General features: G+C 49.9%; 1 protein-coding gene across 5 annotated transcripts in view; it reads right to left on the bottom strand.

Annotated features, from left to right (window-relative positions):
- Nucleotides 1–16,613, bottom strand: part of MAMLD1 (mastermind like domain containing 1) — a 118,478-nt gene extending 101,865 nt beyond the window's left edge. For 2 of the 5 annotated variants that reach the window (XM_058196881.1, XM_058196882.1), the window contains exon 1: nucleotides 15,698–15,949. In XM_058196881.1, the coding sequence (XP_058052864.1) occupies nucleotides 15,698–15,751 (54 nt within the window). In that variant the 5' untranslated portion in view covers nucleotides 15,752–15,949. Of the gene's footprint in view, nucleotides 1–15,697; nucleotides 15,950–16,479 lie in introns of those variants that run through there. The other 3 variants (XM_058196883.1, XM_058196879.1, XM_058196884.1) reach the window with 2 other exon arrangements.
- Nucleotides 16,614–17,233: the final 620 nt, after the last annotated feature.

The raw sequence follows: 17,233 nt of genomic DNA, 5'->3' as shown, positions 1-17,233 counted from the left end.
ATCTTCTGAATTTTGATCACGTGACTATGGGGACGCTTCAGTGGTCGTAAGTATGAAAATAAGTATGGTCATAAGTCTTTTTTTTCCCCATCTCGCGGTGTTCCTTCGTTTTTTCCAATATTGTGCAAATATATTTCTCGCTGCTGTTACGACTTGCCATATTAAATACCGTATTTTTCAGACTATAAGACGCACCTAAATTTAGAAGAGGAAAACAACCAAAAATGGTTTTTGGCTTCCCTTTTTCAGGGCCTTTTTTTTTTGGCCCTTTTCCAGCCTTCATTCAGCCCAGTTTTCAAGGCTTTTTTCAACCCATTTTTGAGGCTTTTTTTCAGCTCGTTTTCGAGGCTTTTTGGGCTCATTTTTGAGGGGGGTTTTTTTGGCCCGTTTTTGAGGGGTTTTTTGGCCCATTTTCCAGCCTGGTTTTTTTGGAAAAAATGGGCTGAAAAAAGGCCTGAAAAAGGCCGAAAAATGGGGCGTGCAGAGGCCAAAAAAACAGCTGGTGTGTGGGCGAGGTTTCAGCAATATTCAATCTATAAGACTCACAGACATTTTTACCCCCTTTTGGGAGACCAAAAAGTTCATCTTATAGTCCAAAAAATACGGTATATACTTTGCTTATCAAGTTTTGCAGATCTTATACCTAATATATATATATAAAAAAAACAGTTCAGGTTTAAAGTCTCCCACGTTTTCCTCTCATCTTTTCTGACCCCTTTTTCTCTTTCAGTGCCTTCGTAACTTCAAGCAATCACTAAATGAACTGTTGTAAGTGGAGGAATACCTGTCTAGATCTAACCAACCAACCAGTTAGCAAGAGATCGGTCATTTTCACCGTCCCTTGCCTTTGCACGCTTTTTCTCAAAGGCTCATTGTTCTCCGACTGCAGCCGGAGAGAGGAAAAGGGGGAACATGATTTGAATCGGGAAAAAAATCTTTTTTTTTAAAGTGCCGATGGTGTCCTCGGCTCATCTTTTGCAATCGTGATCCAGAAAGACCTGTTTCTAAACGGGGTGCTCCTACCCTAGGAGCTGCCAGAAGAAATTCAGCGTTTCTCCACTCCGGAGCGTAAACGACAAATGAAATTCGGAATCTGCAAAGGTTTGCAAACAGAAAGCCACAGATGTTTTCCAACACACACACACACACACACAAAACACTTGGGGAACCCCCCAAAGTTTGAATCTAAGGTTTATTTTGAGAACTTACAAGAACTTGATTTGACGTGACAGATGACCCTCAAATGTCTGTTGCTGAACAAGACGGTTAAGTTAGTTCTTCCCCCTTTAAAGACGTTTCTTGCACGATGTCATATGCACAAAATTGGAAAAAAAGGAAAATGCACCAACGGAGGAAGAACCAATAAAGGAAATTTTAGATTGTGCCGAGATGGGCAAAAGAAATTAAAAGAAAAGGAAGCTACAGAATATGATGTAATATGGGATAAGTGGCTGGAGACTAGAATAAATGAATAGTGATGGAAGGGGAGAAACAGATAAATGCAAGATGTGTGTAAGATAGCATATAACGTGTACACATTCAAATATTATAAGTGATGGGAAATAATTATAGGGTAATAAGGGATAATGGGACAAGAAGGATATAAATATTATAAAGGGAATTGGGAGAAAATGTAAATATTAGGAGATCACCGCTACGAAACAGTTGTAAAAAGGGATTGTACGTTATGTGTTTGGTATTTGTTATGTTGTGTTATAATTAAAAAACTAATAAATAAATAAATAAAGACCTTTCTTGCAGAGGTGGGTTTCTTGCCTCCGGTTCACCCTGCTCGCTTTGCATATGAATGCGCCTGGCCTCGAAAACGTGGCTAAATAGGATGGCATTACGCCGCAATACGCCATCATTATGCCCACCCACAGTCGCCGCTACCGGTTCGCCCGAACCGGTCTGAACCAGCTGAATACCATGTCTGCTTTCTTGCCACCGTTATTAAGCGAACTGTGTTAAATTAGTTAAGACGGTTGTTAAGTGAATCTGGCCCCCCCATGGATTTTCTTTGTCAGGTCGCAAAAGGGGAATCACGTCACACACAGACACACACAGACACACACCCCAGGACGTTGCAACCGTCATAAATATGAACCGGTTGCCAAGACTCCGAATTCTGATCATGTGGCCCCAAGGATGCTACAATGGCCGTTAAGTGTGGAAAAGAGTCGCAAGTCCCCCTTTTTTTAGTTGCAACTACAAATGGTCACTGAACGAACAGTTGTAAGTCTCTGTATGTCAATTATGCCAGGTTGAAATGGCAAGTAGCCTATGGAGATCCTCAGTCATCCAGGTCCTGGTTGTCCCAAAGATGCTTTTGTTTTTTCAAGAGGCAACTGGGCTTTCTGGTTTTTGTTTTTTTTCCTTTGAAGACGTTTTGCTTCTCATCCAAGAAGCTTCTTCAGCTCTGAGGGCAGGAGAAGCTTCTGAGAGAAGCTGAAGAAGCTTCTCGGGGTGAGAAGCGAAACCTCTTCAAAGAAAAACCAAAAAGTCCAGTTGCCTCTTGGAAAAAAAGCACCTTTGGGACAAATGGACAATCTAGACTAGGAAAAAAAAAATCTACCAGTGCAGGCAGCAGTTAGATTCCAACAGCTCTACCTTGAATCAATGCGTAGTTGACGTCTGTTGGGCTTGGAATTTAAAAAAAAAAATCATGACCCAAACGACTGAAGAATGCTCAATGGGTAGAGGGCCAAGAACCAAAAACACACAGAGATTCCCGCTGGGTGATTGTGTGACTCGTTTCGAGCTGCCCTGCTCATTTTGTGGTCATCTGAAGGTGGAACAGAAGCATCACTGTTGACCTCCTTGCATTCAGTGGAACATCTCCACGACTCAAGTAGACTTTGAAAGTTTCTCTCCATGCTCTCCTTCCCATGACAGGTTCACAGGAAACATCTCTCTCCCCCCAACCTCTGTTTCTCTCTCTCTGTGTGTGTGTCTCTCTCTCTCCGTGTGTCTCTCTCTCTCTGTTTCTCTGTTTCTCTCTCTCTCTCTCTCTCTCTCTGTCTCTCTCTCTCTGTGTCTCTCTCTCTGTATCTGTGTCTCCCTCCCTCCCTCTCTCTGTTTCTCTCTCTGTGTCTCTGTCTCTCTCTCCCAACCTCTGTGTCTCTCTTCTATCTCCCCTCCCTCCCTCTCCCTCCCTCCCTCTCTCTGTTTCTCTCTCTGTGTCTCTGTCTCTCTCTCCCAACCTCTATTGTTTACCCTTGAAGGTTGGATAGAAAAATTTAAGAAATTAAGTTGGAAATATGAACTATTTTTGAGAGACTGCTTAAGGAAGAAAGACATTTTAGAAGAACCCATGGTGAATATTGGAAGATGGAACGTTGTTTTGATATTGATTGATGAAGGTTGGATATTAAAAACTATGTACTTTATTCAAGAACAAACACTAACTCAATCGGAAATTTCTGAGAACTCTAGGAGTGGAATGGTCTGATATATAATGGATTGGAAGAAATGTATTTTCTTTGTTTCTGGAAGGGGAGTTGAGGTTTTAAGGAGTGACTATGGATTATGATTTGTGTTATATTTTAATTTTTGTTGTTAGTTTTATACCCTGTATTCGGTTCTGGGAAGTCCCGGGGGGTGGGGGGAGGAAAGGGAAGGGAGGGGGAGGGGGGATGAGGGTAGAAAATGGGTTGATGGTCAATGTACAAAGATGATTGAAGACGTATACTTAATGTAAGATCAGAGCTGCCTGGCTACCACTTCAGAATGATGGGAAAGAAGGAAGTAGAAGAGAGGAGGAGGTAGGAAAGAGAAGAGGAGGAAGAGGAAAGGAAGGAAGAGGGATAGAAGAGGGAGAAGAAAGGAGTAGGGAGGAAGGAGGAGAGGATGTAGATAAGAGAGGGGGAGGATGGTTGTGGAAAGTAGAAGAAGGCTGCCCTGCTCATTTTGTGGTCATCTGAAGGTGGAACAGAAGCATCACTGTTGACCTCCTTGCATTCAGTGGAACATCTCCATGACTCAAGTAGACTTTGAAAGTTTCTCTCCCTGCTCTCCTTCCCATGACAGGTTCACAGGAAACATCTCTCCCCACAACCTCTATTTCTCTCTCTCCCTCTGTGTGTGTGTCTCTCTCTCGGTGTGTCTCTCTCTCTCTGTTTCTCTGTTTCTCTGTTTTTCTCCCTCTCTCTCTCTGTGTGTGTCTCTCTCTGTATCTGTGTCTCCCTCCCTCCCTCCCTCCCTCTCTGTTTCTCTCTCTCTGTCTCTGTCTCTCTCTCCCAACCTCTGTGTCTCTCTTCTATCTCCCCCTCCCTCCCTCTCGCTCCCTCCCTCCCTTTCTTTTTCTCCTCTCTCTCTCTGCATTTTTCTCTCTGTCTGTCTGTCTGTCTGTGTCTCTCTATCTCTCTCTGTCTCTCTCTCTGTATGTGTCTCTCTCTCTGACTCTCTGTCTCTCTCTCTGTCTCTCTGTCTCTCTCTCTGTATGTGTCTCTCTCTCTGACTCTCTCTGTCTCTCTCTCTGTCTCTCTGTCTCTCTCTGTGTGTCTCTGTCTCTCTCTCTGTCTCTCTCTCTCTCTGTCTGTCTCTGTCTCTCTGTTTCTCTCTCTCTCTGTGTCTCTGTGTCTCTCTCTCCTCTCCCTCCCTCCCTCCCTTTCTTTCTCTCTCCTCTCTCTCTCTCTGAATTTTTCTCTCTCTGTCTGTGTCTGTCTGTCTGTGTCTCTCTATCTCTCTCTGTCTCTCTGTGTGTCTCTCTGTCTGTCTGTCTCTGTCTCTCTGTCTCTCCCTTAGCAGGTCAAAGAAGCGTTATTACAGGTAGTCCTCAACTTACGACAACTGAGCCCCGAATTTAGGTTCCCTAAGTGGGACATTTGCCACGTGAGTTTCGCTTCCTTTTACGACTTTTCTCGCCACGTCGGTTAAATGAATCATAGCAGTTATTAAACTAGTAACCCGGTTGTTAAATGAATCTGATTTCCGTGTTGACTTCGCCGGTCAGAAGGTCGCAGAAGGGGATCGCGTGGCCCCGGGATACGGCAACCGTCCTAAATAGGAGCCAGTTGTCAAGGTTCCGAATGCCAATCATGTGACCACAGGAATGCCGCAAAGGGTCGTAGGTGTGAAAAATGGCCGTAAGCCACTTTTTCTCCAGGGCCGTCGTAACTTGGGATGGTCACTAAGGGAACGGTCATAAGTCTGTATTTCCCTTTCCCAGAGTTCCTCTTTTAAATGATTTGAAACACACTCACACACAGAAAGGGGGAAAATCTCAACGTTGCTCCGAGTTTTGTCATCCTCTTCTACCGCCACCTCAGGCAGCAGAAGAGAGGCGAGCTCTCAAACGCTTGTTTTGCAAACCCCGAGCAACCCGACAACTAATTTCCTGGTTGAGTTGCAAAGCGTTGTGACTGCAGCCTACACAGCTGTGTCACCACCGACGTCAGCAAGTCGGAAAACATCACACAATCGCCCTTTGCTCATGTTTTCCTAACATGGAATATCCTGGTCACTTCTGCTCCTCTCTCGCTTCGAAACCCAGAAACGTCTTTCTCTAAATTGATTTGCACGTGCGCGCGCACACACGCAAAAGGGAGTCACTGTTATTTTCCCACAACATACGGAGATGAGTGGGTGGGTGGGTGGGTGGGTAAGTGGGGGTGTCCCTGCCAAAATGGGGACAAAGTTGGCCGCCGTTCCGAGCCCGGTTTTCCTCGGTTAACACACGCTTGAGAGTTTGGGAAGAATGGATTTCTGAAGGCGTAAGCAGCTGGCTGTGTGTGTGTGTGTGTGTGTGTGTGTGTGTGTGTGTGTGTGGCTTGGCAGGCAGACAAGATGGCTGGATAAAAGACGATCTCTGCTATCGACAAGGGGCTAATTGCAAGATTTGGCTGTGGAGGAGGAAGAGAAGGCGGGTGGCCACGAGATGTGCCGTTTTAGAAGTACAGTTTGCACCTCGCAGAAGTAAAGGCTGTAGAGTAGCCACTCTCTCTCTCTCTCCCCCCCACAACCCCCCCCCCGCCTCTGGGGCATTGGGGAAGACTAACTACAAGAAAAACAGCTGTCTTCACTTATTATTGCTGAAATAATCCTTACACAATGACAGTGGGAGTGTGTGTGTGTGTGGGGGGGGGGTGAGAAGAGACAGACGGAGGGTACAAAGAGCCAAAATTACAGGTGTTTCTTTCAGTTGCCTCCCAAAAATGGAGCTTTCTTTCCCTTTGTACAAACTATATATTATACATTAATTATACATTGTATATTATATATTATATACTGAGGGGCACGGTGGCTCAGTGGCTAAGACGCTGACCTTGTCGATCGAAAGGTCGGCAGCTCAGCGGTTCGAATCCCTAGTGCTGCCGCGTAACGGGGGTGAGCTCCCATTCCTTGTCCCAGCTTCTGCCAACCCAGCAGTTTCGAAAGCGCGTAAAAAAATGCACGTAGAAAAATAGGGACCACCTTTGGTGGGAAGGGAATAGCGTTCTGTGTGCCTTTGGCGTTTAGTCATGCCAGCCACATGACCATGGAGACGTCTTTGGACAGCGCTGGCTTTGAAAGTACATGCCAGTGGCCAAGCATGCTGTATTTTGAACACATGACCATGGGGATGCCACAAATGTCCCTAAGTGCAAAAAAACGCGTAAGTCGCTTTTATTTCCAGGACCGTTGTAACTTCGAATGATCTGTTGTAACTCAAGGGCTACCTCTACATTAACCCATACAGTGTGGCTGTAGTATAGATTCTCTCTGTTGCTTCGTGTGTCCACGGAGTGCTTCCATACCGGAGGCAAATTCCTTCTGTGTCTAATCAAACTTGGCCAAATAAAAGGTATTTGATTCAATAAAGTATTCAAAAAAACGGAGCTCCCTTTTCCCTGATGGAAACCCCAGTTGCCTTGCCCACGTGGGAAAAAAAAAACTAGCAGTCTGACTTCTAAGCACCAGAGGACCCATCACCAGGCATTACTCCTTGCCCCATCCTGCACCCAAATATTTTTTTTGGGGGGGGAGGGATGAGGCAGGAGGAGAGAGGAGGGTGCAAAGCAGAAGACAAGGCATGGGAAGCAGGAGATGAGATCACTGTTTTTCTCTTCCTGGCGAGATCTTTTTAGTATGCAAACACAAGAAACCATCTAGATGCGGGGGAGGGGAGAAGATGGGGAGGGAGGGAGGGGGAAAGAGAGAGAGAGAGAGAGAGAGCACTGTTTCTTTAAGGGATGAGCTGATTAGCTGGCCACCAACAGCTGGTCACTCCACCAGGTTCAATACCATTTCAGTTGCCTCTCTTATGGAGGCACCATATGTTCCATTGCTCTGTTCAGCAGCTTTAGTTTCCAATAATCTTGCTCCAGAAGAGAAGCACAAAGAAGGAGGAGGAGGAGGAGGAGGAGGAACTTAATAAAAAGGGGAGAGAGGGTGAAGGGAGAGAGCCTGTTTTGCAGAGGATGGATTGTTTATGGTCACATTTATGAAGACCTGCTTGCGCCGAGGGCCTAATCCAACCTGCTCTCTTCAAGTTCTTGAGAAGAATGGTGGCCTTCAGTTTAGCAAACTTTGGGGATCCATCAAAGGGCTTTCCTTCTCAAGGTGACATCGCAGAAAAACGGTCATGGCTTTGACTTGGTCTTGGTCTTGAGTAAGCTGTCCCTCTGGCTTAGTCAGCAGACCTTGGTTAAACCAGCTAGTAAGAGTCAGCCAAAGTAGACCCACACCTCCAAAAAAAAAAATAAGGCGTTGGGAATTGTCTTCGGAGTCCACCCTTGGGGGATTCTGGAGCTGTAGAATTTGGGGGCAACTTATTCATGAGATCAATAGGAAAAGTATTATGGTCTTCTGAGCAGCCAGTGGGTTCTTACATTAAGGAATGACCAACCAACTTTTTCCAGTCGCTCATTCGCACACCGTGGTTGCCAGCAAAAGGCACTTCCTGTCGCTGGAGGAAGTCAAAACTCACGCGTAGCCAATCATGATTCCTCTCACCTTTCCAAACTGGGAACCCCACCCCTCCCCGCCAAGAATGATTGGCACTTTCAACCCAGATGTGATCCAAGCAGAGCTGCCTTGATGCCCGAGATCTTTCCATACATCTTTCAACGGAAGCTTTTTAAGAGCTTCTGTTTTCAGAGTTTAATGAGCATCGGGGTCCTCCCTAGGGAGTTCTTTTAGATGGTGGATGATGGGCTCTCTCGAATGTGGTACGGGGCCACCGCTGCCAGCAGGAAACCTTGCCTTTGGTGAACTGCCTGTCTATCCCACACACCTCTCAAGGAGACGATCAACATCAGTGGTGGGTTTCTACCAGTTCGGGCGAACTGGTAGCGGCAGCCAGAGGCTCCGCCCACCCGCCTGGACGTCATCATGGATACTCTGCACTGCGCATGTGCAGAAGTGCTGAGCAAGAGCACAGTTTTGAACCAGTAGCGAAAGTAGGTGAAAACCACTACTGAGCAACATGCTTGAATAGGAATCAGATCAAATCAAGTAACTATAACAGCCATCAATCCAGGAAAGACAGATGCAAGTCCTACAAAGTTTAGTGAATATGAGAGAGAAAAGAGATACTGAAGCTTTCTTAGAATTCCCTCTCCAACTCTTAAGCTTATCGCGTCCTTCTCAGGTGACCCCATTCTGGACAGGTTTTCATTTATTATTTGATAATAAATAATTTTGTTTCACCTCTTGACCGATCGTATCAGGGTCTTCTCAAGAAGAGCTAAAAGTTGTCACTAGAAATCGCACACTCCTTTGGATTAACAAACGACAGGTTAATCCTCGATTTCCGAAACTGCTCATTTAGTGACTGTTTCAAATTACAACAACCACTGGAAATAAAGGGACCGAGGACACTCTAGATCAGGGGTCTCCAACCTTGGCCACTTTTAGATTTGTGGACTTCAATTCCCAGAATTCCCCAGCTGGCTGGGGAAGGAATTCTGGGAGTTGAAGTCCACAAGTCTTAAAGTGGCCAAGGTTGGAGACCCCTGATCTAGATTGTTGCGGTCGCCCCACGGACACGTGATCGAAATCTGGACAACTGGTTCATGTTTATGACAGTCCCGTGTCACGTGATCCCCCTCTGGCGACCTTCCAACCAGCAAAGCCAAGAGGAGGGGGAAGCCCGATTCGCTCAACAACCATCTCAGTAGCTAAACTGCAGGGGTTCACTTAACAACAGTGGCAAGAAAGGTCATAAAACGGAGCAAAACTCACTTAGCTGTCTTGCTTGACCACAGAGATTTGGGGTCGTAAGCAGAGGTGGGTTTCACATATTCTTATCACTTGATCAGATCACACACAATCTCTCCTTGATCAGTTTCCATCCATTGTTCCTTGTCTGGCCTTCAGGTGTTTTGGAAAACAGGTTGACCCCCTTCCTCTCTGTGGCATCCCCTCAAATATTGGAAGACTGCTATCCTGTTTCCCCTGGTCCTTCTCTTCACTAGACTAGCCGTGCCCAGTTCCTGCAACCGTTCATCGTATGTTTTAGTCTCCAGTCCCCTTATCATCCTGGTTGCTCTTCTCTGCACTCTTTTTAGAGTCTCAACATCTTTTTTATAGTCTGGTGACCAAAACTGGATGCAGTACTCTAGGTGTGGTCTTACTAAGGCTTTACAGAGAAGTCCTGATTGTATTCCTCTATTAATCAATACCCTTCAATAAACCGCCTACTGTTTTTCCTGGTTTGTTTCTCTTACATCTAGAGGAGTTCCAAAACTAACATGCATTAGGAGTTAATCAGAGATTAAAGAGCTAAACATAGAAAAATGAAAAGAATTATATAATAGGAAAACAACATATTTCCTTACTAGGTGGAAAAGCCAAGTTTCCGAGCGGAAGCTGTTCAGATCAGCTTCATCTCCACTCACAGGAATTAACTTGTAGGTGGAGGATGGTTTAAAAAACAGCCAATATTAGAAGAGGCACCATGGATTCTCATTTTTAATGATCTTCTTGACAGAAAAACCCATATTTTGGGACCAACCAGGCTGGAGTCTCTCTTGAGCTTCATGATTGCCCTAATGAGTTTCAACCTTTGATAGTTTAAGAGGTATGGACCTCAACTCCCAGAATTCATGTTGGCTGGGGAGTTCTGGGAGTTGAAGTCCACCCAAGTGGCCAAGGTTGAGATACATTGCTCCAGTCTAGAGCAAAATCTCTTAAAGGAAAAAGGTTCCCCTCGCACATATGTGCTACTTGTTCCCTACTCTAGGGGGCGGTGCTCATCTCCGTTTCAAAGCCGAAAAGCCAGCGCTGTCCAAAGACGTCTCCGTGGTCATGTGGCCGCCATGACTCAACGCCAAAGGCGCACAGAACGCTGTTCCCTTCCCACCAAAGGTGGTCCCTATTTTTCTACTTGCATTTTTTACCTGCTTTCGAACTGCTAGGTTGGCAGAAGCTGGGACAAGTCACGGGAGCTCACCCCATTATGCGGCACTAGGGATTCGAACCGCTGAACTGCCGACCTTTCAATCGACAAGCTCAGCATCTTAGCCGATGAGCCACCACGTCCCCTTGATCTCTTACGAAGCGTCTAATTCTTCTTGGAATAGATCCCTGCTTGTTTAGCCCAGGATATTGAAGTGGTTCGCCCACCGTCTTTCCCTATGACGCGCTTGGTTAGCTTTTGGCACCTCACGGCTCTAGCCATCCTTTGGACAATTTCTCCCTCATTAGTTGTGCCAGATGAAAGAATTACTTCTATGTTGGCTTGGCCAATTTCTGTTTACACCCAGTAGTAGTTCCTGGCAGAGGAGCAGCCAGCTGGATACTGAAACCCACTTGTCCCTCTACATATCTGAACAGATTATTGGACAGGTAAACCAAGCCACAACCCTTCGTTTAGTCACCATTCGACACTACAACGGCGTTGTAAAAAGGGACTTATGACCGTTTTTCACACTTAAGACCTTTGTGGGATCGAATTTCAGACACCTGGCAACAGGTTCATACCTATGACCGTTGTGGTGCCCCAAGGTCATGTGACCTCCTTTTGCAACCTTTCGACGAGAAAAGCCCACAGGGGAACCAGGCTCATTTAACAACCCGTGTGACTAACTTAAAAACTGCGGCGATTCACTTAACGACAGTGGCAAGAAAGGTTATAAAATGGGACAAAACGCATGTAACAAATGTCTTGCTTAACAACGGAAATCTTTTTCAGTCAGTTGCGGTCGTAAGTCGAGGACAGTGGAACAACTCTACCAGACTAATCCCTAATTGTTTACTGATCCCTAACTCTGCAGACCCCATGGACAGTAGAGCCCACCCACTCAATATACCGGGGTGGGCCCTTGTGTCTGAGGCTGTAACTCTGGTGAGTAAGGGGAGAGAAGGTTATTTAAAGGTAAGTCCTCACCTTATGACCACTGAGTCCAACTCTCCCGTTGCTAAGCAAGGCAACGGTTTGCCCCCTTCCCCCTTTTACAACCGTTCTTGCCATGGCTGCTAAGCGAATCATTGCAGCGGTTAAGTCAGTAACACGTTTGGGAAGCAGATCCGGCTCCAAAGGGGAATCGCGTGACTTGTGCAACCGTCATAAATGTGAGCCGGTTGTTGCCAAGCGGGCCGGATTTTTGGATCAGGTGACCTACGGGGATCACAACAACAACAGCGTGTAAAATACTGGTCCCAGAAATCACTTTTTTCCCCCCTGCCGTCATAACTTCGAGCAGCCGCTAAACGATAAAAGTCGAGAACTAACCTGCCTTTACTGACTCTCAAAAAAAAGCCTTTGCTCCCCATTTTTGGCAATTGGCAAAAAAAAAAAGAGAGAGAGAGAGACAGAGAGAATTAGGAAGGAGTGAGTGAGAGAGACAGAGAGAGAGAGAGAGAGACAGAGAGAGAGAGAGAGAGAATTAGGAAGGGGTTCGAGCCCCCCCACCACCACCTCTGCAAGTTGCCGAGAGGGAAAACCCACATTGGAGTGAGGCTGGCAAATGGAGAGAGCCCCCCCCCTCCCGACAACCCATTAATCTCCCAGCACCAAAGCCAGCATGAAGACACACAGTGCCATTCCTCTCCCCCACCCTCCTCATTCCCCCCTCCCCTCTTCCCTCCGCCTAAATCCAGCCTGCAGGAAGGAGAATCCTAGAGAGAAAGCCGCTTTTAAAATGTATTATTCCAGGCTGGAGGAGCACTCTGAAAAGAAAAAAGAGAGCGAAGTGGGGGGGGGGGGAGAACTGTCATCCCCTTTCTCCTCTTGTGTGTGTGTGTGTGTGTGTGTGTGTGTCCCTTCCAGGATTACTCTCCTCCTGATCACCCTGGTTACACAGCCACCCCTACACACACACACACACACACACACACACACACACACACACACACACACACACACGTGTCCCTCAGCACAAGGGTAACAAAACCCAAGGCTGTGTGACACCAGTCTGGGGGGGGGGGGCAAAGAGGGAACCAAAGAAGAGGGCACAAACAAGAAAATGTCTCAATTGGGGAGGGGTCATCCGCAGACAGGGTGGCAAATGCATTGGAAGGGGGGTGGGGAAGAGAAGAAAGACTCCTTGCAATTAATCAGGAGGAGAGGCAACAAAGTGAGGGCCACCCGGCCTACTGCCTCCTCTTCCAGAGAGAGAGAGGGGGGGAGGAGAGAAAGAGAAAGAGAGAAAGTAAGAGAGAGAGAAAAGAGAGAAAGAGAGAGAGAAGAGAGGGAGCGAGGGGGAGAGAGAGAGAAAGAGAGAAATAAGAGAGAGAAAAAGAGAGGAGGGAGGGAGGGAGGGAGGGAGGGAGAAAAGAGAGAAAAACAGAAGAGTGGGAGGGAGAGGGAGAGAGAGAAAGAGAGAAATAAAGAGAGAAAGAGAGGGGGAGGGAGAGAGAGAGAGAGAGAAAGAGAAGAGTGGGAGGGAGGGGGAGACAGAGGGAGAAAAAGAGAAAGAGAGAGCGAGAGAGAAGAGAGGGAGCGAGGGGGAGAGAGAGAGAGAAATAAAGAGAGAGAGAGAAAGAGAGAAGGGAGGGAGAGAGGGAGAGAGAAAAGAGAGAAACAGAGAGAAAGAGAGAGAGAGGAGAGGGAGGGAGGGAGGGAGAGAGAGAGAGTGAGTAATAAAGAAAGAAAGAGAGAAGAGAGAGAGAGGAGAGGGAGGGAGAGAGTGAGAAAGAAAGAAAAAGAGAGACAGAGAGAAAGAGAGAGAGAAGAGAGGGAGGGAGGGAGAGAGAGAGAAAAAAGAGAAATAAAGAGGGAGAGAGAGAGAGAGAGAGAGCTGAAGTCTCCAGTCAACAACAGAGCCCTTGTTTATTCTGCAAAGTGGCTCCTTCAACCTTACCTCTTAATCACTGGGTGAGAAATCAAAATAATTTTTTTTTTGGGGGGGGGTTTAAAGACATGAGTCAGCACGGGTGGAAAGAGCCTGGAGGAGGAGGAGGAGGAGGAGGAGGAGGAGGAAAAATTCACCACAAGGCAAAGCAAAAAAAGCCGGAACTAAGGAACTTTGGAGAAGCTTTTCCAATGGTTAAGGAAGTTTGATTTCCCCCCCCTCCGCCCCCCCCCCCCGGGTTGGAAGATGGACCAGCAGAAGAAACAGGACAACACAGAGACACAACTATGGACCTCTAGTTTGACAGTAAATTTTGGGGGGGAGGTGGGGGGGGCGTCTGATTCATCCTTTAGAAAAGGATGGAGGGGAAAAAAGCCCCCACCGAGTCTTTAAGATGGGGTCCAAGAACACGGGGGGGGGGGGAAGTGGCAGTCAGGAATCCTTTTAAAGACAGAGAATTTCAGAAGTAGCCCTGGGGGGAGGGGGGAGCATCCTCTTTTAAGGATCTGTCATTCTTCTTATTATTATCTCTTATTCATGAAACGTGAAACTCCGTCAACCGAACATTGAAAAATGCACCACCGATACCACTGACTGGTGCTAATGGTTGATACGGGTTGCTGCCAGCCTCTTAGGTATCAAATAAAATAATAATAATAATAATAATAATAATAATAATAATAATAATAATAATAATAATAATAATAATAATAATAATAATAGAAAACACGCCTCCTTGTAAAAACTCTTCTGCCTACCGCCCCCCCCTTTTTCTTTCTATTAAACTCTCCCCCCCCCCCCGCATTAAATCTCAACCTGCGCCGTCAGCGCTTTCATCCGGAATAAAGACAAGCCATGTTGCCCTTCGCGGAAAACGGAGGGATCGCTTCCTATTGAGCCGGAGGAGCCCCGGCCGGCTCGGTCCAAACAGGGAAGGCGAAGAAGCCCCGTCACGCGTCTCCGGGTGGTGGGTTTTTTTTTTGTTTTTTTTCAAATCCTCGCGCACAATGAGAGTCGCCTTCGCGGGGTCTCAAGGACCTTCCCCCTCCCCCGCAACCGACCCCCACCCACCCACAACTACCTCCCCCCACCCCCACGCAGCTTCGTGACAGGCTGCAGGGGACCAGCCAGGATGGAGAAGGGGGGGAGGAGGAGGAGGAAGGGAGGGAGGGAGGAGGGAGGAAGGGGAAGGAAGGAGGGGAGGAAGAGGGAGGGGAAGGCTCCAGAGGTGATAGGGGAGGAGGGGATGGGAGGGGATGGGAGGCGAGGAGGGAGGAAGGGGAGGAGGAAGGGAGGGAGGAGGGAGGGCTCCAGAGGTGATGGGGAGAGGAGGGAGGATGTCTAGCCCACCGACTCTGCCTCGGGTGCCCAGCGTGGGGAATGGGGGGCGGGGGAGGACCCACAGTTCCTGCGTGGGGGGTGTGTGTCTGTCTGTCTGTCTGTCTGTCTGTGTGTAACAAGGAGCGCGTTTCCCCCGCTTGGTCGCCTCCGCCGCCGGCAGCTGCTTCTGTTTCTGCCGCTGCTGCTACTCCCCAACCGGCCCCGCCGCGAAGACAGCGGCACTTTGTCTGCCTTCGCCGAGCGCGCCCGCCCGCCGGGCCTGCCCTTCCCCCGCCTGCCCGCCCGCCGCTCCGGAACGCGCCGGCCTTCCGAGAAGCCACCCGGTGCCTTCCCTCCATCTCCCGGCCCCGCCGCGGCCCGGAGAGGAGGAGGAGGAGGAGGAGGAGAAGCCCAGCCAGAGCCGGGAGGCCAAAGATTCACACACACACACCCCGACCACCACCAGCGGCCCCGGTAAAGCTAACGCTGCCGGCCAAGAAGAGAAGGGAGGAAGGGAAGGAGGGAGGGAGGGAAGGAAAAGGAAGGAGGGAGGGAGGCGAGAAGGAAGGAAAGAAAAGGGCAGGGGAAGGAGGGAGGGAGAGAGAGAGGAAAGGAGAGAAGGAAGAGAAGGGAAGGAAAAAGAAGGAGAGAAGGGGAAGGAAGGAAGGAAGGAGGGAAGGAAGGAAGGAAGGAAAAGGAAGGAGGAAGGGAGGGAGGAGGGAGGAAAGGAGAGAAGGAAGAAGGGAAGGAAAAGGAGGAGAGAGAAGGAAAAGGGGGAGGAAGGAAGGAAGGAGAGAAGGAAGGAGGAGGAGGAAAGGAGAGAAGGGAAGGGAGGGAGGAGGAAGGAAAAGAAGGAGAGAAGGAAAAGGGGAGGAGGGAGGAGGAAGGAAGGAAGGAAGGAAGGAAAAGGGCAAGGGACGGAGGAACGAAGGAAGGGGGGAGGGAGGGAAAGAAGGAAGGAAGGAAGGAAAGCCGTGGAGCCCGCCGGCCGAGCCTCTCCCCCTCCCTCCCTCCCCGGTTCCCTTCCTCCCTCGAGTGGCGGCTGCCTTGCCAAGATACAATGAAAACTCCGGGACGGAAAAAGGCCCAACGGCCGCCGCTGTGTCCCCCTCCCCTGCCGCCTCCCCTCCCCTCCCCTGCCGCCGCTCGCCCGGGCTCACCGTGATGTGGGGCTCCATGCGTGGTGCTTCTACCCGCGGGGAAACTAGAAGCATCTTGGAGCGGCGCCGGCCCAGCGCTTTACATCCACTCGGGAGCGCCCGGCGCGGGGCCCGCCTGCCTGCCTGCCTGCCTGCCTGCCTGGCTTGGAGGGCGGCTGCGGCTCCGGTTCCGCCGTCCCTGGCGCGGCTCGGCTGGGCTCCGGCCTCAGGTTCCCGACAAGTTCATCGCGGCGACGCCGCTGGCTAATGAGCCGCTGTCTGGCTGGGCGCGCTGAGCTCCCCGTCGGCCCCCGTTTCCTGGCTGGGGAGGCGGAGGGGGCGAGCGGCGCGGCAGCCCATAGGGCGACGTCAGAGGGCGGGGAGGGGCCCGACGACGCCCCCCCTCCCCTCCCCTCCCCGGCCCTGCCCGCGCCCCCGCCCCCCGACCGCCCGCCTGCCTTAAAGGAGAAGCGGCGCCCCGCCGAGCGGGCTGGCCGGGCTGGGGAAGAGCGGCCGGGTGCTGGAGGGAGGCCGGCTGATGCATCTGGTCCTACGTTCCCTTCTTCTTTTTCCCTCTTTTTGCTCCTCCGCGCAACTCCCGGGCTGCGACGACCCGCGATCCTGAGCGAGGGGGGCTTAGGGGATCTCCGCGCAGCCGAGAGAGGGAGCCGCGATCCACCACCACCCCCCATCTTGTCTTCTTCCTCCTCTTTCTCCTCCGCGTTTCCCGGGCTGCGCCGAGCCGCGATCCTGGCCCAGGGGATCTCCGCGCAGCCGAAAGAGAGCTGCGACCCACTCCTTACCTTTTCCTCCCTGTCCTCCTCCTCTTCTTCTTCTTCCTCCTCCTCCTATCCCGCGCAACTCCTGGGCTGCGCCGCGATCCTGATCGGAGGATCTGGGCGCAAAGTCCGCGCAGCCGCCGGGCGAGTGCGAACCAGCCCGCGACCCCCGCGCCTCCTTTTCCTCCTCCTCCTGCTTGACGCGATCGGCCTGGGCGGAGAAGCGGCCGGCGAGCGCCGACTTCCCTTCCTTACTCACGCCTAAGTCGGGCGGACCTGAGCAAACTCCCCGGACCGGCTGCGCCAGTATGGCCTCTCGCCTCCCTCTGGATCTAGCCGTCGCCGCCGCCTCCGCTGGAAAGCCGGACCTTTTCTTGGACGCAGCCGGGTGTGGGGGCGTCGAGAGGGGAAGGGGAAGCCGAACCCCTGCGGGCTACAAAGTGCCTTCAACTCCGAAGAGGATCCCATCCTGACCAGTTGGACAGCTCCCTGGGATTCCAGCTCCCATAATCCTTGCCCAAGGAGGTTGGCAAGAAAACCCGAGAGTCCCGTTGTGATTGCTGTCCTAAAGCATTGCTCCTTTCCTGGTGGATGCCTGCCTGCCTGCCTGCCTCTTAGAAGAAAGAGGAAACTGTCCGTGGAATGTTGTGGCACATGGGCCATGGGCTACCTGGATCTGGGGCTTTGGTGGTTGCAAACCTTGGAGTTTGGAGAACATCAGCTCTCAAGGCCAAAGGAGTGGCAAAGGGTGCAAGGCAGGGGTGAAAGAAATCCAGCC

This window comes from Ahaetulla prasina, chromosome 11 (assembly GCF_028640845.1).
Source record: "Ahaetulla prasina isolate Xishuangbanna chromosome 11, ASM2864084v1, whole genome shotgun sequence".
Classification (NCBI taxonomy): Eukaryota; Metazoa; Chordata; class Lepidosauria; order Squamata; family Colubridae; genus Ahaetulla; species Ahaetulla prasina.
This window is presented reverse-complemented; position numbering and strand designations above follow the sequence as displayed.